This window comes from Eschrichtius robustus, chromosome 14 (assembly GCF_028021215.1).
Source record: "Eschrichtius robustus isolate mEscRob2 chromosome 14, mEscRob2.pri, whole genome shotgun sequence".
Taxonomy (NCBI): domain Eukaryota; kingdom Metazoa; phylum Chordata; class Mammalia; order Artiodactyla; family Eschrichtiidae; genus Eschrichtius; species Eschrichtius robustus.
Genome location: NC_090837.1, coordinates 6,230,449 through 6,255,664, shown reverse-complemented (window position 1 = coordinate 6,255,664; position 25,216 = coordinate 6,230,449). Strand labels below are relative to the sequence as shown.

The 25,216-nt window shown below is 59.4% G+C and overlaps 1 protein-coding gene across 27 annotated transcripts in view; it reads right to left on the bottom strand.

Annotated features, from left to right (window-relative positions):
* Nucleotides 1-25,216, bottom strand: part of NCOR2 (nuclear receptor corepressor 2) — a 221,607-nt gene that overhangs the window by 47,047 nt on the left and 149,344 nt on the right. For all 27 annotated transcript variants that reach the window (XM_068562668.1, XM_068562667.1, XM_068562663.1 and 24 more), the window contains 5 exons: nucleotides 25,051-25,175; nucleotides 23,476-23,648; nucleotides 21,390-21,452; nucleotides 8,803-8,945; nucleotides 725-872 (listed from right to left, as the gene is read on the bottom strand). In XM_068562668.1, coding sequence (XP_068418769.1) covers nucleotides 725-872; nucleotides 8,803-8,945; nucleotides 21,390-21,452; nucleotides 23,476-23,648; nucleotides 25,051-25,175 — 652 coding nt within the window. The remainder of the gene's footprint in view (nucleotides 1-724; nucleotides 873-8,802; nucleotides 8,946-21,389; nucleotides 21,453-23,475; nucleotides 23,649-25,050; nucleotides 25,176-25,216) is intronic.

The window sequence follows — 25,216 nt, the reverse complement described above, 5'->3', positions numbered from 1 at the left end:
GTGGTTAAGACTCCGCACTTCCACTGCAGCGGGCGCGGGTTCGATTCCTGGTCGGGGAACTAAGATCCCGCGTGCAGCACAGTGTGGTTAAAAAAAAAACAAACAAAAAAAACTATTTTCAAAAATAAACGTTTTTTTTCTAAAATGTGACACCAGACGTGCTGGCAAGGTAATAGGCGTCACCAGAGCTGGATGCGACCTGGACGTGTAAGGTCACCAAGCACAAGACTGAACTCACAGGGGTCAGGAGGATTGAATGGACAAGTGTCCTGTGGGCGCAGAGATGCCGATTACCATCATTATTGTTGCCACTGTCACCATCATTATCACCGTCATTTTCACCATCATCATCACCATCGTCATCAGCATCATCAGCATCATCATCAGCATCATCATCACCATCATCATCATCATCATCACCATCATCATCATCACCATCATCACCATCATCATCAGCATCATCATCACCATCATCATCATCATCATCACCATCATCATCATCACCATCATCACCATCATCATCACCACCATCATCACCATCATCATCATCACCATCACCATCATCACCATCATCATCACCATCACCATCACCATCATCACCACCATCACCAACACCATCATCATCACCACCACCATCATGCTCTCCTCTTGGGGCAGTCCAGGCTCCTTCTCGGTAGGACCCAGGCATTTCTGGGAGAGGTCAGCTCCCACCGCCCACCCTCACCTTCTGCCTCCTCCGCCATCTCCTCTTCGTTCCCGCTCACGCCTGATGCCTCCATCTCCTCGTCCTCCACCACGGGCGGGAAGGCAGCCTCCTCACTGGCAGCAGCCGGCGCTTTCTTCTTCTTCCTCCGTGCGTTCCTCTCCTTCTCCTAGGGCACAAGGGATAGCAGTGGGTCAGGGCCAGGGCAAGGGCCTGGGCTGTCAGCCTGGGGACTCCCGGGGCCGGAGGCCTGCCACAGCTGCAAGGGACAGTGATCCCAGCCACGTGGTCTTGAGGGTGCCCTTCCCCCCTCATGCCCCACTGCATGGCCAGACATGCCAGTGGTTATTTTTACCCAGAGCTTCATTCTTCCATCGTGCCCCAGATACACCTGGGGCGCAACCTGGCCTATAGGCTGCCCAGACATCCTTCCGGAACAGATGAGGAAGAACTGCCTCTGCCTGGAGGCCCCCCATGATCGCTCCAGCCCTGCCAGCTGTCCTAGCCAGAGCAGTGACCACACCCTCTGGAGGACACACTGCCAGGTGCGGTCAGTACACTGGAGAGAATGAATGAATGAAGCTTTTCCTTGCAGCCTCATCTGTCCCCAGCTGAGCCCCGGGGGACAGGCTAGCTTGGGCAGCACGTCATTTCACCCCACCAGTCTTTACAGGGCACCTCTTGTGTGCCAGGTACTGCCCCAGGGGCTGAGAATACACGATGAATGAGGTAGACAGGGTCCCTGCCCCGCAGGCCACCTAGTCGGGGAGATGGGCAATCAACACATCAATTAAAAAGACGACTCAGAGGTGGGGACATGGCTGCTGGGCGGGACGGACAGCGTGGGGTGAGAGTGCAAGGGCGGGGCAAGGAAAAGGCTTCTCCGAGGAGGTGCCATCTGAGCTGAGGTCTGAGTCGTGAGAAGAAGCTGGCCAGGCAAGGCTCTGGATGAGTGGTCCAGGTGGAAGGAACTGCAAGTACAGAGGCCCAGAGGTGGAACCAGCTGGGTGGTTCAAGGAACAGAAAGAAGGCCTTCACTGAGCAGCCCTTCACTTCCCTCCACGCCTCCCCCAGTCCCCAGAAGCCCTGCGCCCCACGCATGGGGCCAGGCACCCACCCCCAGCTCATCATCACTCCTGCTTGACAGCTCCCGTCTTTGCACCTCACCGGGCCGGGTGTTCCAGAAGGGTGTCTCTTTACCCCCATGCTGAGCCAGCCAGAAAGTGTTGATTGACTTACTGAGTGACTGAATGGGCAGCGCCCAGGGCTTGAACACACAGTCGGCAGAGTCGGGGTATATGTGGAGGCAGAGTGTGCTGGGGGTCCGAGGTGACCAGGGACTCCCAGGGGAGTGGACTGGTCCCTAAGAGGAGACCCGCCCCAGTATAGCTGGTGTGACGGGAGGGGTCGCAGCCTGAGCCCTTTGGGGGTCCCTGAGGAAGGAGGTGGAACCTAAACACTCCCAGACATGCCAACAGCTCCCAGCGAAGCCCTTTACACTGGGTTGACTCGGTTCCTCCCAGAGTTCACGTCCACCCGAACCTCAGGATGTGACCTTTCTTAGAAATGAGCTCTTTGCAGATGTTATTAAGATGAGTTCATATTAGACCAGGGTGGACCCTAAATCCAAAAGGACTGGTGTCCTTAGAAGAAGAGGGAAATTTGGACACAGAGGCACCCAGGGGAGGGATGCATCCACAAGCCAAGGAACGCCAAGGATTGCAGGCCACCCCCAGAAGCTGGGAGCGCAGGGCAGGAGCTTCCCCTGGAGCCTTTGGAAGGAGCGTAGCCCTGCCGACACCTTGATTTCAGACTTTTAGCCTCCAGGATTGCAAGAGGATATGTTTCTGTACCAGTCTGTGGTGCCTTGTTACAGGAAACAGGAAACTAACGCACCTCCCCTCCGCCAATCCCCCGGCCCCCAGGAGAAAGCCACCGTCACCGTACGTGAGTGAAAACACAGCGCGGCCCACTCTCGGCAGGTGCTCCGTCACCTCCAGGCACCAGCCGGCCCTGCCCAGCCTGGCCCCTCACCACGCAGGGCTGGGAGCAAGCCTCAGGGGTCCCCGAGCCCCAGCCCCTGCCCGGGAGTGGGACCACTTCTTCCTGAGCAAACGGGGGACCTCGGAGTGCAGCCGCTCAGAATTCGGGGAGGAAGAGGGAAATGTCTGTCTGCCCGTTAGTCACGGTTTCCGTCACCAGCACTCGGCCAGGGCCACGGCCCCACCCTGCCGAATGTCCAGGGGGCCACTGTGGGAACGCCCGGCTCCACCATCCGCCTGCCTCTGGGGGCTGGCGCAGCCCGGTCCCAAACCCCGAGCTTCTCCCAGAGGGCCCCCGGCTGGAGCTTGCGGAGGCATGAGAAAGTTGTGTGGCCTGTGGGTTTGTGGGTGCAGCTGAGGGATCCCCCTTCTTCCCCAATCTATTTTTAGCAGACAGGGACTCACGTGAGTGCTGGAGCTGGGTGAGGCGGGCAACTGGCTGCCGGGGGGCGGTGGGGGAGATGCTTGGAGCCTCGCAGATAACGGGGGCTCCTGTGGGCCTGGCTGGGATGCACGTCCTGCTGGGAACCTGAGGTCTCTCTGAGCCGGCAGCCCAGGCCATCTCAGGCCAAGTGGGGTGAGTATAATGTCAACACCAGAATCCCCCCAGCTCTGGGTTTCAGAGGCTGGGACTTAAGTGTCCCAGGAATCATACCAAACCCTTCCACACGTGGCCCCGAACCTCAAGATCGGGACATGTGTATGGAACAGGAGATGCTGGCGATAGTAGTATTGGTAATTACAGCTGATGTCTGTTAAGCACCTACTATGTGCCAAGCATTCTTTACTTATTAATTCACTGGATCTGCACATCTACTCTGCAAATCAGAGCATGCCACTCCCTACTTCGAACTCTCCAGACGCTCCCAGAACCTCTTGATATAAAACCCAAGTCTTCTCCGCTCCATACAATCCATTGTGATCTAGATCTGGACCCTGCCCAGCTCTCTAACTTGCTCACCTTCCTTGGTCTGTTACAAACACACTGCCCTTCTTGTGCAAATGGGCTTACAGTGCCCTGGCCACAGGGCCTCTGCACTCGTCACTTCTCTGGCTGGACAGCCTTCTCCCAGACATCCACATGACTCACGTACCCACCTCCATCAGGGCTTTGCTCATACATCACCTCCTCAGTGAGGTCTTCCCTGATTACCCTGTCAAAATCAGCTAATCTCGTTCCCCATCAATCACTTTCTACTACTATGCCTCGTCTATCTTCAGACCACAGTCTGAAATTATCTGTGAGTTAATTTGTCTCTAGAACTAGAATTAACTCAAGGGCAGGCATCTTTGCCTGTTCTCAGCTGTATGCCCAGGACACCTGGAACAGTGCCTGGCACAGAAGAGACACTCTGTAACTACTAATTTAGATGCGTGAACCTGATAGACAAAGACGCTGGCCCAGAGAGGCAAAGACACTTGCCCAAGATCACCCAGCTCATGGGTCAAGAAGCCCAGACTTCAGTGCAGGTCAGGTTCAAGTACCTCCCTGTCTGACCATCTCTCTCTGCAGGCCTGTGCAGCCTCAGATGGAAGAGGCAACAGAGGAAAACAAGGCAAGGCGGGGCCTGGGCTGAGACGGACAGAGACAGAGAAACACGGAAGCTGAGCCCGAGAGCCTGGATTCACAGATGGGAGAAAAGGGTAACCTTCGGTCATTAGGAGGGGGAGGGAAAACCTTGGAGAAGTCACTGGTGCCAAACGTTACATAACTCTGGGACACGCTCCGCCTGCCCACCCGATCCTGCTTCCTGCTGACGTCGCCCGTAGCCACGCTCCGGCCAGGTCTGGTGCAAGGCAGGAGGGGACACCCGCTGACCCTCTGCTTCCCCCACTGCTTCCTCCACTGGCCGAGGGTGACGTGTCTTCCTGAGCTCCAGACGGGGCCCAGCCAGCAGGAATCACCAGGACCTGTCTCCCTCCCAGGGTCTGGAGGCTATGGGACAGCATCTTGAACTGCTTGCATTCTCCAGTGACAGGGAACTCACCCAGGCACCATGGGTGGCCACTGTAAGGGCTGATGGGCCCCCCATCCCTCACTGAGCTCTCTCCGCAGCCTTCAACCTAAGTCCACTCCTTCGCTGTCAGCAGGGAACGAGAACCCATCCCACTCTCCCCAACAGCCCTTTCTCGTCCACAAGTGACAAGCAAGGCTCCCCTGTTTGTTGGCCTCAGAACACGGCCCACTGGCCCCCACCTTCTTGTCCCCTGCTTCCCAGAAGGACCAGCCTCTGCTGAGTTCTGTGGGAGCCACGTCCAGTAATACAGGTATGGGTCCAGGAAGGGAAGCCAGGGGCTCCCACAGACTTGGGTTCAAACCCCCTCTGTGGTGTCTCCCTCCTGTCCTCAGCATGTTCACCTGAGGACGGGGTCAATGGTGGCAACCTCAGGGGTCTGGGGGAGGGGCCCAACCTGGGCCTCAGGGTCCCCCTGCTGTTTACGCCTCCTCCTCGGCCCCCCAGCGATGTTGCCCAGCCACCAGCATGTTCAGAGTCTGGGGGCAAGGAGGGCGACCATCTCTATCAGCTCTGGCTACATTTCACTCAGACCAGCACAATCCACCCGGAGCCCGGCCCCCGCTGGGTTGCCCCTCAGCTCACAAACCTTCAATGGCTCCCACTGTCCATTAAAGAAAGACCCAGCTCCTCTGCCCAGCAGGAAACCCCACCCACACGTTTACCCAGGGCACCTGCCATTGCTTCCCTGGCATATAGTAGGCGCTCAATAAGGGCTTGCTGAGTGTGTGATGAGGATAACGCCCAACACTTATTGAGCACAGATCGAGGGCCGGGGCTGGCCCTTTACAAATACAAAAGCCTCTGCTGCTCACAGCAACCCTACGAGTGGGTCTGGGTCTTATCTCCTTTTACAGAGGAGGCAGCTGAGGCTGAGTGCTGAGGCCACGAACCTGCGGGCAACAGTCAGGAGGCCACAGAGCTGGGGTGTGAACCTCTAGCCCAGAGCCCTACTCCATACCGTCCTGCTCGGCTGCCTCTTTGAATGAGTGAGTGAATGAATCAATCAATCGACTAATCAATCGCTCAGGCGATCCAGGAGCAGACATACTCTACACCCAGTAACAACCAAGGGAGACACGGCACCCCAGCCGCCAGGCATCTGGCGGCCATGGGCACATCACTACTGACGCCACCACCTCTGCTACCAATGATGCCACTACGGCTCTCTCTTAGTAGCACTCACGATGTGCCAGGCCCGGTTCTAAGCACTTCACACCCATTCACTCGAATCATTCCCACAACAGCTCTTTGAGGTGGGAATTATCCCCATTTCAGAAGTGGGGAAACTGAGGCACAGAGAGGACAAGTCACTTGCCCAAGGTCACACAGCTAGGAAGTAGCAGAATCTGGATTTGAACCTGGCTGTCTTGGGCCCACAGTCCCCACCCTGGCTGCTTCTGCACACATTATTCAAGAGAGCACCTTGAATGCCCCTGAGAAGAAAATGGGGTCAGTGGCTTTAAAATAAAATAATAATGATACTGATACTACTACCAGTAGCTAGAGCAGCTAACCCCCATGGAGCGCCCCCCTCTGGCAGGCACTCAGTCCTTTACAAGTGGTAACTCATTCGCTCTCCACCTGAGTTCTCGGGGTAAAGGCTATCATTCTCCCGCTTTACAGATGAGGAAACTGAGGCTCACGGGGTAAAGCCGCTGCCCGAGGTCACACAGGTGCCAACTCATGAAGCTGGCGCTTGACTCCACTTTCGCCCTGGAGCCCAAGCTGCACCATCCACCTGGCTGGAATCTCTGTTTCCCCAACCCACTCTCTCACGTTTTGGGGCCCCCAGGGGCGCAGCAGGGCCGTGCCCCAAGGAAACCTGGAAAGTGAGGTGGGGGCCAGCAGGCTGTGAGAGGAGATACCTGTAACCCAACAGCCTGGGCGAAGAGGGCTGGTGTGTGGGCACCAGCTGGGCTGGGCTGGGCTGAGCAGGGAATGGGGGGAGGGGAGAGGCAGGGAGGACAGGTCAGAGGGAGAAGGGGAGGGAGCAGGAAGATCCTTGTGTCCCTGGGGCGATGCTCAGGGCCACACTCCCACGCCCAGTGAATCCTGAGTTGGTGTGTAGAGGCCGACATCCCACCCCCATCCAACCACCACCACCGCCAGCGCCACCATCACAGAGCTGGATCCTCTCTGCGCTACGGGATCTTAGCAAGTGTTACGGACAGGTGCTCCTTGGCCTCAGCCCTCACTGAGTCTTCCACCCTGCCAAAACCAGAGTCCTGAAAAATCTAGAAAAAAGCAGAGCTCCCTGTGTTTCAGGGGGCCCTGCCTGAAGCTCAAGGAGCACCAGGAACCAACCGCACAGCAGGCGGGGAAGGGGCAGGAGGCACAGCCTAACCGGACACGACGGGGAACGGGCACAGGCAGGGGCCTGACTGAAGGAAACCCGAGGGTCAGCCTCAGCCCTGACCACAGGGCCATGGCACAGCGTCCCCCTCTGGCCTGGAATGCTTGGCGTGGGGGTGGGGAACTGGGGAGGGATGTCCTTAAATTCTGCACAGAGCTCAAGGAGCGTTCAAAGAGGGGGATTCTGTCCCCGGTCCGCCTGCCATGCTGTGTGACCTCAGCAGCCTGCTCGCCCTCTCTGGACCAAGGCGGGCTCCATGGTGGAGCAACTCAGCCTCCCAGGACAGGGTGCACATACTTTAAACCCAGCACAAGCAGCCCAATCAGGGGGAACGGGGAGGGTGGAGAGCTGTGTGTCCCCCTCCTGTACCTTCATATCTACAAGGAAATATGCAGCCCGCCGATTAAAAGCATGCATCCTCAGGTCATGTAATTGTGGGTTCAAACCCCAAGTCAGCTGTTTATGAGCCGCCTGGCTGAGCCTCAGTTTCCCCAGATCTGAAGTGGTGACAATGCCTGGCATGTCACAAGTGTGCCCAAAAGGGGGAAGGGAGGGGGATGGAGGGAGAGAGAGAAAGAGAGAAAAAGAGAGAAGAGAAGGAAGGCGGGAAGGAAGGGGGGAGGGAGGGAGGAAGGAAAGAAGGAAGGGAGGGAGGGAAAAGGAAAAGAAAAGGAAAGGAAAAGGAAAGGAAAGGAAAGGAGAAGGGAAGGCAAGGGAAGGGAAAGGGAAAGGAGAAGGAGAAGGGAAGGGAAGGGAAAGGGAAAGGAAAAGGAAAGGAGACGGAGAAGGGAAGGGAAAGGGAAAGGAAAGGAAAGGAAAGGAAAGGAAAAGGAATGGAGAAGGGGACGGGAAAGGGAAAGGAACATGAAAGGGAAAGGGAAAGGAAAAGGACAGGAAAGGAAAGGAGAAGGAAAAGGAGAAGGAGAAGGAAAAGGGAAAGGGAAAGGAAAAGGGAAAGGAAAGGAAAGGGGAAGGGAAGAGAAGGGAAAGGGAAAGGAAAAGGAAAAGGAAAAGGAAAGGAAAGGAAAAGACAAGAAAACAAGACACCCCCAAATGGCCCTCGCCTCCCAGTAACAGCTGCGGGGGAAGCGGCCTCTCCGTGGAGACCATTTACAGGCTCAGTGAGGCGAGCCTGCCCCTTCCGTGCTCCTGGAGGAGGGAAGGTCCGTGCCTCTTCTCAATCCCCTGGAGGCCAGGGCTGGGCTGGCTGCTCCCTGACCTGTCCATTCCTCCCCCCGGGGTGGCCCTAAGACTGTGAGTTCAAATGGAGTGCGGGAGATGCTGACTTAGGGTTCCTCTGCCTCTGGGTCTTCGTTCCAATGCGCTGACAGCCCTGAGTCCCTGCGGAGTCAGTGCCTGACCCACCGAGCTCCTTCCTCCCTGCCCTGAGCCCTCAGAGGCACTACGGGCCCTCAGAGGTGTCTGACCCAGGAGTGCTGGGGGGTGGAGGTGGGGAGGCAGAGGTGGGCCTCCGCATCGCGGTACCCAGGAGGGATGCTTACGGCAGGGATCCACCCCTGCAGCATTTCCGGGGGACCACGGAGCGGAAACCTCGAGGGGCTGAGTCCTGGGCAAGAGAGCTGGCGTCAGACCCCTCCCCAGCCAGGGCTCCCGGGCTGCAGGTCTGGCCCACAGGTCTGGCTGGGACGCACAGGGCAGTGGCGGGGTGGGAGTGGGGAGACTCACCATCTTCAGCTTGTGCTGCTGCAGGATCTCATCCAGGTTCTGCCTCTTCTTGTAGTTGAAGTAGAAGTTCTTACACTGGGACACCGTCTTGGAGCCCACCATCCGGGCGATGGCCGACCAGTTCCGGCCGTGTTCCAGGAGACCTGTGCGGGGGAGGGCGGCAGGTGAGGGGCGGCAGGGGGCTGGACAGGCAGCGGGGGCCCGTACCTGGAGGGCAGACAGCCTGGAGGGCAGACAGAGCCCTGGGCGAAAGCAGCCCTGATCCCGGGGCTCAGGCTCACTGCACAGGTCCAAGGTTTCCGGAAAGAGATGGCTGGGGTGGGGGACACCAGAAGGGTGTGGGAGGCCTGGGCTCTAGGAACTGGAGGGGCAGGTGGGTGCAGCCCTGGGTGTACCCCTGCTGAGGCCACTGTCAAGGGTTCCGGGGGGCTGAGGGCTGAGGTCTGGGGCGCAGACCCCGCCCGGGGCCCCACCTCTCCTCCTCCCCTGGCTGTCTTGACCCGGCACTGACACTCGCTCGCAGCTGCAGACGAGGCCTCGGGAGACGGGCTGTTTTCCGGCCACACCAGGCCAGAGAAAGGAAGGAACGTGTGAGCAGGGGTGGGAGGGTGGAGTCCGGGTTGGGGTGAGCTGGCCCAGGAGCCTCCCCGCCCAGGTTAACTGGGGCACACCCAGAGCCCAGAGCTCCCCGTGGACGCCTAAAGGCCCACCCTGGACTCAGGGCCCACCAGGCGTGGTTCAGGGTCTGGGAATGGACTTGCCCCCCCAGATCACAACCCCCCCATCTCCATGAGCTTCTCACACAGCCTCGCAGACTCCCGATGTGGGGAGAAACGCCCAGGAATTGGTAGACCCCATCCCAAATTCACCTAGGGCAGAGAAAGTTCCCTCCATCCCCACAAACTCAGGCCAGAGCTGCACCTCCAAGCCCTATTCCGTTCTCAATGCCAGACACCAGGCTCTGCAGAAACGTCGTCCCCCAGCCCCCCTGGAAGCCGGCCCCGAGTCTCAGCCCATCTGCCCGCAGTGCTCCCAGCACACGCCTCGCACGGGCCGGCGCCTCTGTGTTTTTATGCCTTGCATCTCCAGGCAGCGCGCCTTGTGTGGCCAGGTCAGCCCGAGCAGGTAGGGCCTGCCCCCTTCCTGACGGCTGCAAGAGGGGCAGGTGGGAGGCTCCGGCCTCCGGGACTGCGGGGCAGGACTGGGCCCCCAGAGGGCAGCAGGCATGAAGCCTGAGTCACGGTGCTGGGAACACAGCGGCCTCTGAGCCCCAGAGCTAGATTCATAAGGACTAGCGAAAGATTTCCCATAAAGAAGTTTGAGGCCGTTTTCCTTGAATCAAATCAAGCTGCAAGCAGGGAGGGCTACGACTGATATTTTTCAGGGGTGCGGGAGCGTAAGGGGCGGACAGTCTGTGTGTCGGTATTTTCTTTCTTTCATTCATTCATCCATTCATCCATCCATCCATCCATCCATCCATTCATTCAAACATGTGCCGGCGGCTTGCTACATACAAGGCTCGTGCAGAAATAAAACAGCAGCAAAAACAACATCAACAAACCACCAGGTCACACGGCCGAGCAACCTGGAGTTTGCAAAGCCCTGCAAAGACTTGGTTCCCTCTTCTCCTTGCTGTTGAGGCCACGGCTGTTTTCCCATCCCCAGGATGGGGGAAACCGAGGCTCCAGGGATCAGAGGAACTCACACGCTTATGGGGTGGGCCAAGGGGCCGAGTGGACGTGGGACCCAGGTTGTCTGCTCTCCCGCCTCTGGGCCCGGGGGGTGGGGTGCTAGACTGACAGGCCACCTGCTCTCCCGCGGAGGCCACGGGGCCACGTGGCCCCAGGGCAGCTCCTCAGGGTTCCTCAAGGACAGGCACGGAGGGGAGGGCTGGGGCGTGGGATCAAGTGTAACCCAGCCCCCTGACCTTTCCCTCCGCCTGCGCCCGCAGCAGCTGCCACTTCCACAGGACCTGGCGGAGGACGACGGGGACGCGTTTATTTATATTTCCCCAGCCGGGGCCAAGAGAGCCCAGGCAAACACGTTGGGCCGGAACCCCGGGAGGGAGAGGGCGGGTCTCCCATCTGGGCCTGCTGAGGGAGTAGGTATGTGGGGCGGGGGGGGGCGGGCAACGAGGGCCGGGGGTGGGGGGTACGAACCTCAGAGAGGTTGACATTTACAGACTCAACACATACATAAGGAGGGCGCTTGGAGCTGGCTGGGGGGTTGGGGTCCTGCTTAACTCCACTGGTGGCAGAAGCAGGAGTTGGGTGGAGGGGTCACCCGGCCCTTCCCGAAAGCTGCTCTCGGAGGAGCGCCGGGCTGCGCTGTCCAGAAGCCCTGCCCAGAACATGCTGTGTGGTCCCCGCCATCCCCTCTGCTCTCTGGGCCTCAGTTTCTTTAACTGCTGCGTGAAGGGCTGGGGTGACTGTCCTAGCGTTGCTGGCTAGGGTCCCTGGGGTGGGAGTGGACGGGCATGAGCTTTCTTCGGGTTCTGGTTCTGGTCCTGGGAACCCCAGACTGAGGGTGCCAGGCACAGGGAGACGCACTTCAGACCCCGCCATGCCTCGGAGACCACACGGACCAGACCCAGCTGAAAGCCCCCTCCCGCCCCTCCGCCGACACCCCTCTACCTGGAGAGAGCACCTCTGAGCACGCGCCAGCCAAGACCCCCAAGATCTGCCCCAAGCACAGACCTCCTTCCGAGAGAGCCCCAGCCGGACGGCCAGGGAGGTAGGGGAAGGGGCACCAGGAGAAAGTGGGGGGGGGGGGATCCCACTGGTATAGAACTCCCGAGTCCGCCGCCCTGGGGTCCCTGTCACCCCTGGGGTCCCTGTCACCGTGGCCCAAAGTCCCCCCCATCCCAGTCCCCTCCCCGGAGCCACTCACTCACATCCTCTCATCTGCGTCTCCCCCTCCGCCAAGTTTTCCGGAAACATACGGCTTGGAGGATGTTCCAGGGATCGGAGCGGGGAGCAGCGGGCTGGGAGGCGGGAGGCTGGGCGGCCCTGGTGCCGGCTCCGCACGGCTGCTGGCTGGCGTCTGCTGGCGGCTCAGCTCGGCCTCACATCCTTCTCGTCCAACGGCGCGAGGGAGGGAGGGAGGGAGGAGGGAGGAGGGAGGGAGGAGGGAGGAGGGAGGGAGGAGGGAGGGGCCGGGCGGTGGGAGGGCGGCAGGCGGAGGCTGGCTCCCCGGAGGGCGGGGAAGCAGCTCTGGTGCCGCCGCCCCTGAGCCGTCCCCCCCCCCCGCCCCCCGCAGCTGCGGGTGTGCGAGGTGCCCTTCGCCGATGCGGGCGGGCGGGCGGGCGGTGGGAAGGTGTCGGCTGTGCCAGGCGTCACCAGGGAGCACAGTGTCAGCGGCTCCTCTGGGCACCAATGTGCCCAGCACGGGCGCTCAGCCCCCGGACCCCCGACGCCCCCGCGGGGCAGAATCCAAAGACCCCAGAGCCTCTCGGGCAGCAGCGCCCCGGCAGCCGCGCTACGCGCCAGGGCTCGTCCGATCTTCCTGCTGCCTGACCCAGCGAGACGCGTCAGGGCTGAATGTGACCTCCAGACGGAGGCTCGCGGGAGCGGGCGGGGGAGCGTGGCAGAAGCCCAGGTTCGGAAGGGGCGGGCCAACTTGGCACTGGCTTCCCCCTCCCTCTCTCCCCATCCGTGGCGGTAGCGGCGTCAGCAGCGGTAAGAACAGATGAGGGTTCAGAAAAACAGAGCTTCTCCACCCCGGCAGCCGGCAGCCGGCAGCCGGCAGCCGGGAGCAAACAGCTTCTTCCGCTGTCATTCCCCTGCGCTGGTTCCACCTGTGGTCTGCCCCCCTCCCAGCCCTGATGCTGCCGTGGTGGCCAGGCCCTCCGTGGGGGACTCTGGAGGTCTGGATGGGCTGGAAGGGGGCAGTGGGTGGGCAGGGCTAGCCTAGCATTCTAGGAGGAAGCTTAGAATTTGAGGGGACTCTTCCAAGTGCGATTGAGACCTCCAACCCCTGAGGATGGGGGGAAGGGTTTGGAGCCGTCAGAGGGCCTCTCTGCTCCCCGAGGGTCTTGGGACTACTACAGCGGCCTCTTTCTTCCCTCTCTGAGATACCCGTGACGACTGGGTCAGCCCGCGCCCCATACAAACACCTGCTATGGACGCCCCAGGCAGCTCCCAGGAGGTTGAAAGTTAACTGAGTTGAACTTTGGAGTGAGATCCAGGTCACGACCGATTTCTCCAACTCCGGGGTCACTGACCTGCTTGTCCCTTCAGCCCTCAGCCTTTCCATCCTACCCAAGAAGACCCAAGGAACGACAGGCCACAGGTCTCTGAAGCACCCCGATACCCCTGCTTTGCCCCCAGCCCTCGCCCTGGGCCCTGGGGCACACCCTCCAGGGCAGGCAACAGATCCCAACCACATCAGGGATCCGGGACGTCCTGCCTGAGTCCCATGATCCGTTCTCTGCAAGGGAGGCCCAAGACGGCTTTTAAGGATGCCAATCCAATCGTGTCACTCCTCTGCTTCAAATCTTCCAATGATGACCCAAAGCTCTTGGAATAAAATCCAAAGGCCTCAGCGTGGTGCATGAGGCCCTGCAGAGCCAGTCCTGCCCCGCTGTCCAGCCTGCTTCCTACCTCTCCCCTCGCTCCAGCCACTGGGACCTTTTCTGCCCAGCCCTTGGATGTGCCCCAGGACATTTGCACTCACTGTCCCTGCTGCCTGCATGGCTTTTTCACAGATCTCCTTCTGTCTTCCTTCAGTTCTCAGCTTCAAGTGATACCTCCTCAAGAGAAGCCTTCCCTGACCACGCTCTCCACAGTCGTCCTCCCAGCCACCCTGCCATCACGGGGTGTTGCTATCTCCAGAGCACTTCTCACCCCCTGAAATTAGCTCCTTGGCTCCACTGCTCATGGACAGCCGTGTCTCTGCACCCACAACCGCTGGGCGTGCAGGAGGCATCTGGCAAATGAACGAAGTTCCAGACACCCTGGGTATCTGGGTTTGGGAGCCCTCTGGGCATCCCCCCAGGTATCTCTGCTGCCTCTCTGGGGCTCCCAATTAGGAGCTCCAAAGAGAGGAGGGAGCTGAGCAGTTCATCCCTGCGGGGGGTCCTGGACCCTCCCCAGAAGAGACGTGAGGGAGTGCCCGCCTCTCACACCAGGAGCACGTCCACACACACTCTGTGCCGGTGCCCCAGACGGCAGATTCTGCCAACATCCCCTGTGGTCTGGATTCCCTGACCTCACTTCTAATTTCTAAGGAAGGAGTTTCGTTCTGAAGTGTCAAGAGGCGGGAACTAGGAAGTGAAATTGACCAAGACAGGAAGTCAAGCCAGGAGGTCTGAGTCACAGACTTGGAGCGCAGAATGAGGTGAAGGGGCAGGGGGTGGCCGCAGAGGTGGCAGTGAGAGGGGTCTCTCTGCGTGGTGGCCTGTGGAGGCTTGGCCAGGCCACTCTGGCTGTCCTGGCGACCCTCGGTGGGGAGCTTCCCATACACTGTCTGGGGGCCTGGGACGAACTCTTCTCACGGGAGCAGTGACTCACCCCCCTCAGCTCACGTACACTGGCCCCCAGAAAGGCCTCCCTGTTATGTCCCTCCGCACGCTGCTACCCGCTCAGGGTCCCTGCTGTAGGCAGCTCTCACCTCTGGGGTCTTCGAACCTGCACCAATAGCCAACCTCCACCCCGCCACGGGCGAGTTCTGATAACCTGGGGGGAGGAGGAGTCTTTCTAGCACCTGCAGTCACCACGCTGACATCCATCTGCATCCTGGGAATGTCACAGCTGCTCCCTCTGGAAACCAGCGTCCGCCCCCGCCCCCCCCCCCCCAGGAAACACTCGCTCCCCATTACCCCAGCCAGCCCTGTGCAGTCCTGAAGTTTTCTGTTCCCCTCATGAAGAAGCACAGGCCGCCTACAAGAGGGACATATCCACACCCCTCCCGCCAAATGCCACTTACCAAGAGAAACTCCAGTTTGCAAAACAAGATTTTCTGCCTAAAACACTATCAAAGGAGGGGGGAAAAATCCAGCAGACTTAGTCCTGAGTCATGCCACTTCCTTATTTTGGAAACTCCAAGCCCTGGGTGGGTCTGACTTGGACCCAGCCCTTGGTTGGCGACCTTGCCGGGAGCCTACTGTGTGTCTGAACCTCTGACACTCCCGCCAGACAACTTCACACCTGAACTTGGACTTACCTTCCAAGTAAGTCCAAGTTAACTTTTCTTTCCGTCTACTCTTTTCAAAATAAGCCTCGGTGCCTACATTAGCCTCAGCTTCAGCTATTACATCTGCAAATCACAGTGACGATGTGATCTCCCAATACATGATCAAAGCCAATGATCTCCCAATACATGATCACCTATTAAGATGAAAAAAAAAAAAAAAAATCACCTGTGTGCGACCTGATACCCTACCACTTTGGGAAAAATGCCGTGTTATGTGTTCAATGTCAAGTTTTCCCATAGAGCACAGCCAAGTGGTTTGCTCCCAGGGCCAAGCAGCTCTACGTTATTTGCTGGGCAAGCTCCAGCTCACTGCCCCTTGGGCCTCAGTTTTCCCATCTGCAAAGCAGAAGCCATGTGTGCGTGTGTGTGCATATGTGTGTGTGCACGCACACGTGTGTTTGCAAATGTGGAGAACTCGCCTTGAGGGTCCCTTGGGAGGATTAAGTAATATCATTCGTGCAAAATGCTGGAACCGGCCAGCAGCCACGACGTGGTAACAGACACCATCGCTGCTGTGTAACCTGCCAGGGGTCTCTTTCCCTGAGGAAGCACCAGCTTGAAGGCCCATGTGCGGATTTTGCTCCTGGGAGCGCAGGCGGGCTGGGAGATGCTTGACTTTACCTTCCAGGGTGCTGACAAGGAACAAGAGAGTGGCCTGGAGCTTGCCCTGGTGTCTGGCTGTCCCCTGAGTTCATGCAGAAACCCCGACTCTCTCCTCCTCCTGAACCATCACAGTGGCCTGTTTCCCACACGTCAGAAGCATCCAGGTCGGGGGAGAGCGCACCCAAGACAAAGCCCAGCAGTCTCTCTCCAGCCGGAGGTGGCGACAGCTCCCCACTGATGCCAGCCCTGGGATGCTGCAGGGTCCCTTCTAACAACCTTTAAGGCCGCCCCGCTCCTGTACATCAACCGTCCTCAGTCCCCACTCCAGGCGCTGGCCCCGTCTCCTGCTGGGCCCTCCCTGATGCCCATACTCAGAAGTGACGCAGCACCCCGAACCCTGGTGCCTCAGCCGCCAGCCCTGTGCGCTAACCACAGCGCCACGCTGCCCGTCGTGAGCGCCGGTGGGCAGGTGCACGGCTGTCCAAGCACAGAGGCCATCGCTCTCCCTTGGTCCCTGCAGTGAGGACGGCATGAGGCTTTGATGACAGACACGTGGATGGTAGGCCCCGCATTTCCAAGTTCCAGCGCTGGGGACTCACACCTCCCCTCCCCAAGCCTCAGACTCTTCATCCGTAAAAACTAATTAAACCAGCCAGTGTGCACAACAAGCGTTTTGGAGGTGCAAAGCAATTAGTGGTTTCTCCCTCGGTCCCCATGAAAGGGGGTGAGTCCTGCAGGCAGAGACAGCCTGGAGTTACTGGGGGAGAGTTCGGGGTCCACCTGGGCTCCATCCGGCCCGACAGGCCACCAGGGCCTGGTCCCTGCAGCACCCTACTCTGGGGCCGCACACCTCGCCCTCTCCCTCCTCACCAGGCAGGCCACTCGAGGCCAGGGAGGGGCTGGCGGCCAGGAGCTGGGCCAGTGCCTATTTCTGGTCTGGAATGGTGTGCCCGGGGGCTTCCCTGCCCCCTCCACAGCTGGCGCCCTGTCCGCCAGAGAAGGGGGCTGGGGACCAGGAGGAGCTGCCAGCAGAGCCCTGGGCCTCCCACACAGCTGGGTCGAGACTGCAAGCCAGGCGAGGCTGACCTTTCCCAGGGGAACTAGAGCCTCACAGCCCAGCCTAGTGCCTGCCCAGCATGGCGCTGGGCCCGAGGGCAGGCGGCCAGCTCCCTGAGGCTGCCCTGCACATGCTCAGTCCTCACTTGGTATGAGCCCCAGGACAGGCAGCCCTGGCTCCAAGCACAAAGGAAGGAGCAGGTGCCCCCACCTGCCAACCTGGAACCCTGCAGCTATCCTGTCCCCTGTCCCACTCCTCCCCATGCAACGGTCTTCCCCATGCTCTCAGAGTATCAGCCACACTCTATCCTACAGCTGGTAAGGCCGGGGGGTGAGGGGTGGCCCTCCCGACGGCCTCTCCATTCCTTGCCTCTCTTCCGCTCGTTCTCTGGGTTTTAATAGCTTCTGACTTGACCACGCTGCCCTTGCCACAGGACCTTTGCACATGCTATTCCTTTGCTGGGAGGCCCTTCCGTCTCTCGTTATCTGATTAATAGTAGCCAGGCCCATGGACTCACTCATCCAAACCTCACACCAGCCCCATTCCCATTCTGTAACTAGAGTGCGTGAGTTCAAATCCCAGCTCCACCAATCAACAGCTGTGTGACCTTGGGCAGCTCACTTAACCTCTCTCGGTCTCAATTTCATCATCTGGATAAAGAAACTAGTCGTAGCATCTGCCTCATAAGGTTAGTGGGGATGAAGTGACTTGATATATATAACGCCTTTAGCTGTACCTGGTACCCAGGCGTACCGACAAGTACTTGATAGTGTGACTTAATGTTATTTCGTGCTTTGGGTGTCAGCCCAAGGGCCCTTCCCCAGCGCTGTGAAACCACCTCCAAATGTCATTCTACACTTGCTCAGCAGGCCACTCACCTCCAACCCCCTTCCCCGCGGCCCCGAGAAGTGCAGGCACTGCTCAGCGTCACACACCCACAAGGGACAGAGCCGGCACTCAAACCCAGGAAGAAAGGCTCCAGAGTCTGTGTGCTGAACTGCAGGCCTGCCGCTTCTGAGCACGTACTGTATACCAAGGACTGCACGAATATGGCTCATGCCACTCTTACAATGCCCCTCGGTGATGGCATCCCAGCCTCATTTTGGAGGACGAGGGAGAACGAGGCCAAGACAGGGATGGGCCAGGCCAGGGTCACAAGGCTGAGGAGCTGGTTATCATTACAAACAGTGGCAGGGAACTCAGAGTGTCTAAGTCACCACCCCTGTAAGCGCTTCTGTTTTCTTTCACCAAAACCCCACAAAGGTGGTTGTCACTGGATTAAACAGTGCTCCCCACCCGCCGCCAAATTTCACGTCCACCCACCTGTAACCTGTGAATGTGACCTTATTTGGAAAAAAAGTCTTTATAGATGTGATCGAGTTAAGATGAGGTCATGCTGGATTAGGGTGGGTCCTTATAAGAAGAGGAAAATTTGGACAGAGACACAGAGAGGGAAGACAGCCATGTACGACGCAGGCAGGGATTGGAATGTCTAGAAGCCAAGGAGCGCTGAGGATTGCCAGCAACAGCAGAGGCTGGAGGAGGAGAGGCAGGACCCTCCCCTGGAGCCCTCAGAGGGAACCCAGCCCTGCCCACACCTTGATTTCGGACTCACGGTCTCCAGAACTGGGAGAGAATACATTTCTGTTGTTTTTAAGCCACTAAGTTTGTACTTTGTTACGGCAGCCCCAGGAAACTCATACAGTGGGTGATACTCTAATTCCCATTGTACAGATGAGGAAACTGAGGCACAGAGAGGTTGACTAGCTTGCCTGAGGTCACAGAGCTAAAAGGTCCAGAGGCTGAGGTCCAGTTTCTCTCTGGGAACGGGGGACCCTCTGCAGCTCATCCTTCTAGGCCTGGCTCCTGGAAGTCTCCTGGGATGCCTGGGGCAGGCTCAGTGGTCCCAAGGCCCTGAGGACACCTGGCTGCTCACTTCCTGGGCTCCCCGAGGGAGGGACCAGGGCTGGCTCATCTCTGGGTACCCCTGCCCTGCACAGGGTGAGGCACTGGGTCGATGTAAATGGGTAGGAGGGTGGGTGGGTACCATGTGTCTCGGGCACAGCTGGGTTTTGGGTACCTTCCTGGGTTTCTGCGGGCCGGGGGCACTGGAACATTCCTAGTCCCTCCACCCCCGCCCACTGTGGAGGAGGAGTCCTGGGGGCTGCCAGCACCTGCCTCCCGGCCCCGACCCCCTCCCGCCGCCCGGAACATGCAGCCATTAGCGGCCACCCTGAGCGGTAATTGTCCAGATTGCTATAATTCACGGCGGACAAGCACACTGGCGCTCATCACATCATCACAAATGTCACTGAGCAGGGCCTCGGCGTGCACGGTCCCCGGGGGGACTCGCACGCTGCCGTCTCCGCGGGCAGGACCCAGGATGAGCTCGCTGCCGCCACTGAGGGTTCAACCTTGAGACAGTGGGGCACACTCCCGTCTCAGCCGGTGGGTGAGTCATCCCCAGCCGTCTCCCAAAGGAAGAGAGAGGGCAGCCTCTGACTCAGCCGACTCCCGGTTCCCGGGCAACTGGGAGGGAGCTGGGGATGGGGCTGTCATGACGACAGAAGACACAGCACAGGCTGGCAGCCCTGGGACGTGCGCGTGGAGCCCCTCACGGCCCTGGTGGGTGGGTCCCCGGGCAATATCACTGCCGGTGGCTGAGATCCCAGGGTCTCACGTGTGGTTAAAAAAACCATGTAATTCTATACAAATGTTCACAACAGCATTACTCACAATAGCCAAGAGGTAGAAACGACCCAAGTGTCCATCAAGCAACGGATGAATGGATAAATAGAACTCCTCTGTCCACACGGAGGAATACAATTCAGCCATAAAAAGGAATGAGGTGCTGACACAGGCTACGACACGGATGGACCTCAACAACATGATGCTGAGAGAGGCCAGACACAAAGGGGCATATGTTATATGATTCCATTCACGCCGAAGTCCTAAACAGGCAAATCCATAGAGACAGAAAGCGGAATAGGGGGCACCAGAGGTTGGCAGGGCTTGGGGAGAATGGGGAATGACTGCTAATGGGTACGGGGTTTCCGTTTGGGGTGATAGAAAGTTCTGGGACTAGAGAGTGGTGATGGCTGCACAACGCTGTGAATGTACTTAATGCCGCTGAATTGTACGCTTTAAAATGATTAAAATGGTAGATTTTTACGTTATATGTATTTCACCAAAATTAAAGGGGGAAAAAAAATCACACATTTTCAAATAAAGCCTCTTTTGCACCCCATGGTGAATCCATGCCAAAAACCACAAACTAGACACAGAAGAGAGAAGAAAAGGACGACGTGGCCCCCTTCGGGGGCTGACAGCACCCACTGTCCCCTGGCAGCCAGAGACTATGCCCACAGGCCCCACTCAGTGCTCCTCTGAGACGCTGAAAATAGGACCTCACCTGCGAGAGGAAGCAGGGCAGCGCCTCCTCTTCTGAATGAGGCTGAGGGTCCAGCCCGGCCCTTCCTCCAGGCCGGCCTCACCAGAGGGCTGGGAGCTTGGAGGAAGGAGGTCTGGAGCCTCCGAGGGACAGCGTGCCCGGACAGGAGCCCTGAGCGGAGGGGCCCGGCCCCACGTAGGGGGCCTGATCAGGTCTGGGGCTGCTCCTGGTCAGTTTCTGAAACACCAGGACCAGACCCTCAGGCCCCTAGGCACCCTTTCCCGGGGCAGGGGGAGGGGAGGGGGTGGGCAGGGCAGGCAGCCCATGGTCCAAGGTCTCAGCCTCCAGGCCCAGCTGTCCTCGCTCACAACCGTCCCTGTGCACCTGGGTCCTTCATCAGAAAGGCCATTTGCTCCCTCCCTGAGTCATGACCTGGAGCTCTGGGCACAAAGAAGCTGCACGTCAGCAGTGGGGCCTCAGCAGGACCTTGGGGACGACAGCCGGGAGGCCCAGGTCACCAGCTCCAGGCCCGGGCCGTCCTCGGCCTCTGCTCCTCACTCCCGCGTCCGCAAAGCAGCCGGAAACAAGACTCACCTCTCAGGGCTGGGGTCAAGATGAATGAGAGCAAGCAGGCAAAATGGGGCTCAGATGCCACCCCAGCCTTGGCCTTCCTGCCGGCGCTGAGCTAGGCTGACGGCCCCCGCACTGAGCACAGGAGAGGGAGGGGCAGCTGAAGCATCTCCCAGAGATGGGGGCCGGGGGATCGACACTGGGCCATCCTTGGGACCCTCAGTGCCTGTTACCTCTGGCTTCTCTTGGCCAACCCGGATACCCCTCTCTTTTCACAGATGGGGAAACTGAGGCCCAGAGATCGGTCACTGAGCCAGGAAGTCAAGGGCCCAGCCATTCTGGCTCCAGTGAACAATGAATGTGCTGGTGGCTTCTACAGAGAACGTGGGGTCAGCACCACAGCGCAGGGAGACGGCGCAGCGAAGGGGGACAGCTTGACCCCGTGACCCTGCCGCGGTGGCCGCCAGCAGGCTCTGCACCTCCCAAGGCACCCAGGTGCTCTGCCGCCACTCTGTCTGCAAGGCCACGACGTGCTGGCCCCAGTGGCCACAGAAGCCGTACACCGACAACATGGCCACACAGACCCATTTTCTGGAGGACAAAACAGGCTCCGAGGAGACGTGGCCAATCCGAGAACACCCAGAAGCGGAGCTTGCCCCCTGCAGACCACACCACAGCCCCGTTTAAGGGCACAGGCCAACCTCCTCCCCACCACACGAGCTGCAGGACCCGGATGCCCAACGAGGGCGATTAGAGCAGCCAGAAACCCCTCACCTTTCTTGGCTGTTTCCATCTCTTCTTCGGTCCAGCGAGAACTCTCGTTCATCTCCATGGAAGCTGGAAAGGAAGACACAGCGTGTTGGCAGCAGCCTGGAGCGGGGCGCTTTCTCTGCCTCTGGCTACTCGGGGCACCTGCTGGGGTGGAGGGTATGCAGGCACCCTGTTTTACAGAGGGGGACGCTGAGGCGGGCCAGGGCCTGGACCCTGACCAGCCTCTGTATGCACTCGGCTGGGAGCACGGTGACCACGTGAAGGCGGGGGGAGATGAGGAGGGACGTGAGCTTCAGATGGGCAGGGACCTCACCTGAGCGTGGACCCACTGGGGCCGGACGATCCCCTATCATGGGGGCTGCCCTGGGCATTGTGGGGTGTTGAGCAGCAGCCCTGGCCTCTACCCACTAGGTGCCAGGATCCCCCACTCCAACTGGGACAATCAAAAACGGTTCCAGACATGGCCACCTGTCCCCTGCTGGAGGGCCCTGCTCTACAGGGTGATTATTGTATTCTCCCCTGACTCATGAGGTACAAGGATGAGGCTTCCCGTGTTACTGAGAAGGAACACAGCTGCCTTGGAGTTGGGGGAGTTGGCCGAGTGTCTGCTGTGGCTGTTTCTGAGCCTCTCCTCCGAGTTCCCCTACACGGGAGCCCCCGTTCTCCCCTGAAAGTCGCTTAAGACGTCGTGAGGGGGGCGAGCGTGAGGGACGTCAGCTTCACGGACTCAGTGCCTGGAACAGCGCTACGCACAGAGTATGCACTTGGTAAAGGCCGCTGACCATCAGAGGAAAGTTCGGGCAGCTCCCCCGCTCCCTGCTGCCATGGCCAGCTTTCCCCTTTCCTCCCACGGGACCCCCAGAGGCAGGCTGTGGAAGCGGAGCCTGGGGTGGGAGGTGCCCATCAGAGGGCCTGGGGTTGTGTTCTCCACTCCGCCATGCGGCCCCAACGTCAGCCTGGAGCCCAGAAGAGCTTCCCCAGAAGTCAGGTGCGCCAGTGCACTCCTGAAGGGAACCCACCTGCCCTGGGTCTCCGGGCGCTCCGGCACCAGCCCACAGGAGCTGCACGGGGTTTGCGGCCAGCGGGCTGGGTTTGAACCCCAACTGACTCGGACTTTACAGAGGCAACATCCCTTCTCTAAGGTTCAAACAGCCCATCTATGAAATGGGTACCAATGACCTCCCACGGGGAGAAGGAAGAGGTGCCTGGCACAAATCCTGGGTGTGGACGAGGGGGGCGTCTGTGAGACAGGAAACATCACCTCCATCAACGCCCACCCTGGGAAGACATCCAGGTGGCTGGGGCCTCAGCCTGAACACGCAGGCCACGGGTCGGGGTTCCCGCACACGCCGGAGGGCAGGCCCCAAACGGCCAAAATGCTACAGACAGCAAGCACACACCGGCTGCCCCCCTGTGGCCGAACTTGGGAACTGCTACTCAATTCTTCTCTCTTTTGTTTTCCCCCTTGGGGTAGGGCGTGAGGCTCAGAGCACCTGGGGGTGGGCACCCACTAGCAGAAGGAGAAACTGAGGCCCACAGAAATGAAGGTACAGGGACTTCCCTGGCGGTCCAGTGGTTAAGACTCCACACTTCCACTGCAGGGGGCGTGGGTCTGATCCCTGGTCGGGGAACTAAGATCCCGCAAAAAGGGGTGGTTTTTCGGCGGCTTGCGGGATCTTAGTTCCCCGACCAGGGATTGAACCCAGGCCCTTGGCACTGAAAGAGCAGAGTCCTAACCACTGGACCACCAGGGAAGTCCCAAGGCCAGATCTTCTGAGTGAAAAACAAAACCAAATTGGTGATCTGGAATTTTATGTGAACCCTCCAGCTCTGGAATAAGCACGGCTGACAGCCAGTGAGCCTTTCCCATGCCCCAGGCACTGTTCTAGGCCCTTCCTACACACAAAGTCACTAAAACGCTCACCCCACGGTTACAGGCATTACAGGCAACCGCAGTGCCGATGAGGCAGGCCACTGAGGCACAGAGAGGTTAAGGAACTCGCCCCAGGTCACACAGCGAGTGTGCAGCTAATGCTGGGATTCTGAGCCTGCTGTGCTTGCGGCGCCCCTTCCCCAGCCCGAGACTCACCCAGCTCGGCGCTCTGCTGCGGGGTGATGGCCTCCTCGCTGTTGGCCTCGTTGGCCATTGAGCGGGTGATGCGGCCTTTGCGTCTTCCCTGGCTGTTGGCGGTTTTGCGGCCTTTGGAGGCCACTGCCTCCTTCTCATCGTTGTCTTCCCCAGAGGTGTCATCCGTCTTCTCCCTAAAGGCCAGGGAGGGGAGACAGGGATGGTTTCACCGGAGCCAGGAACCTAGATGGCAGTTTCAAGAGACCTGCTTTTTCCTAAGCAAGACGAGCGCTGGCTGCCAGCGATTTTCTACTCATCAGAGGGTAGGAAAGGGGGAAAAAGCTTGGGGTGAGGGCTGGCTGGTAGCAATCTGCAAGGCTCCTTTATTCACCAGACGAGCGAGTACGGCTGGTAGCTGTTGTCTGCTTTATTCTCCTAACAGGGACGTGGGCTGGGAGTTAACTGACCGGCTATTTTATTCACCAAGTAGGGGTGTGGGCTGGTGACTATCTGCAAGACCATTTTATACACCAAACAGAGGTGCTCTCCGCTCTCCGTCTGCAAGATTACTGGATTAACGGCATGGGGGTGCAGGCTGGTACACTCTTCAGGCCACTTTACTCCCCAAAGAGGAGACGTCCCCCAAGGGGCCCTATAAATGACACTGACTTTGCCTTCAGTATTATCATGAACCACTGTGTCCTGCAGAAAACGCAAGAGGAAAGTTTCCTGCCGGTCTTATGCAGGCCGAGCCAGGCGTGTGGGGAGCATGTGACCTCAATAGCTGGGGCCGGGACTTTCTCAGAAGCCGACTCAGGAGAGTTTACTGCGGGGCTGCTCAGATTTATCACCCCCGCCTTCCATTCATCTTCCTGAAGGGCCTCGCAGGAGCGTCTGGGAGACCAGGGGTAACGAAGCCAGATGTTCTCAGAAGCCACATTCCTGAGCCCACTCCAGGTACCTGGCGCTAAGCTGTGCCCACTCCCCCTTCCTCGGAGTGAATCTCCAGCTGGCTGCGCTCCCGCCCCTGGCAGGCACGGGAGGCTGTCGGTGGGCGCCGCCCCCCCCACCCCGACCCTGAGGCGAGGCTGTGCCTTGATCTGCAAGAACTCACACTGACAGCGGTAATTCTCAAGGTGAGGGCTGCCGCCTGCCTGCATACCTAGTCCTTCCGTGAGCAGCGAGCGCCTCTGACCCCACCTCCCGCTCCCAGCATCTCAGGAGACTCGGCCGAGGAGGGGGAGGAGGAGGAGGAGAGGAGGCAAAGAGTTCCAGAGTCACTGCCTGGATTTATTCGCTCAGGAGTGGAGCTCAAATGAGCTATCAGTCTCCGAGGTCTCCAGAGGCTCCGAGAAAGGGCGGGCGGGCGGGCGGGAGGAGAGAGAGGAGCGGGCTTCCGGAAGGGGGGCTGTCGGGGACAGGCAGAGCAGAACACGCCTCCCTTCAAGGCAGGCGATGCGTAGACGCCGCATCCTCACACCCCCTTACAGAGGGCCGTCCGCGGGCCCCGGCTCAGGCTAAGCCCGGACCCCGGCCCTGCCACCCCCGACCCGGGGGCCGCGGCCAGGCCCCTGCTGGGCGGCCGGGCAGCCTTACTTGATCAGTTCCTCCTTGTCATTCTCCACGTCCGGCTTCTCCTCCTCCTTCTCGGCCTCCTTCTCCTTCTCCTTCTCATCTTTCTCCTCCTGGTTGCTGCGGGGCATCTGCTGCTGCTGCTGTTGCTGCCGGGTCCCAGGGGAGGGCGAGGGAGAGGAAAACAGTG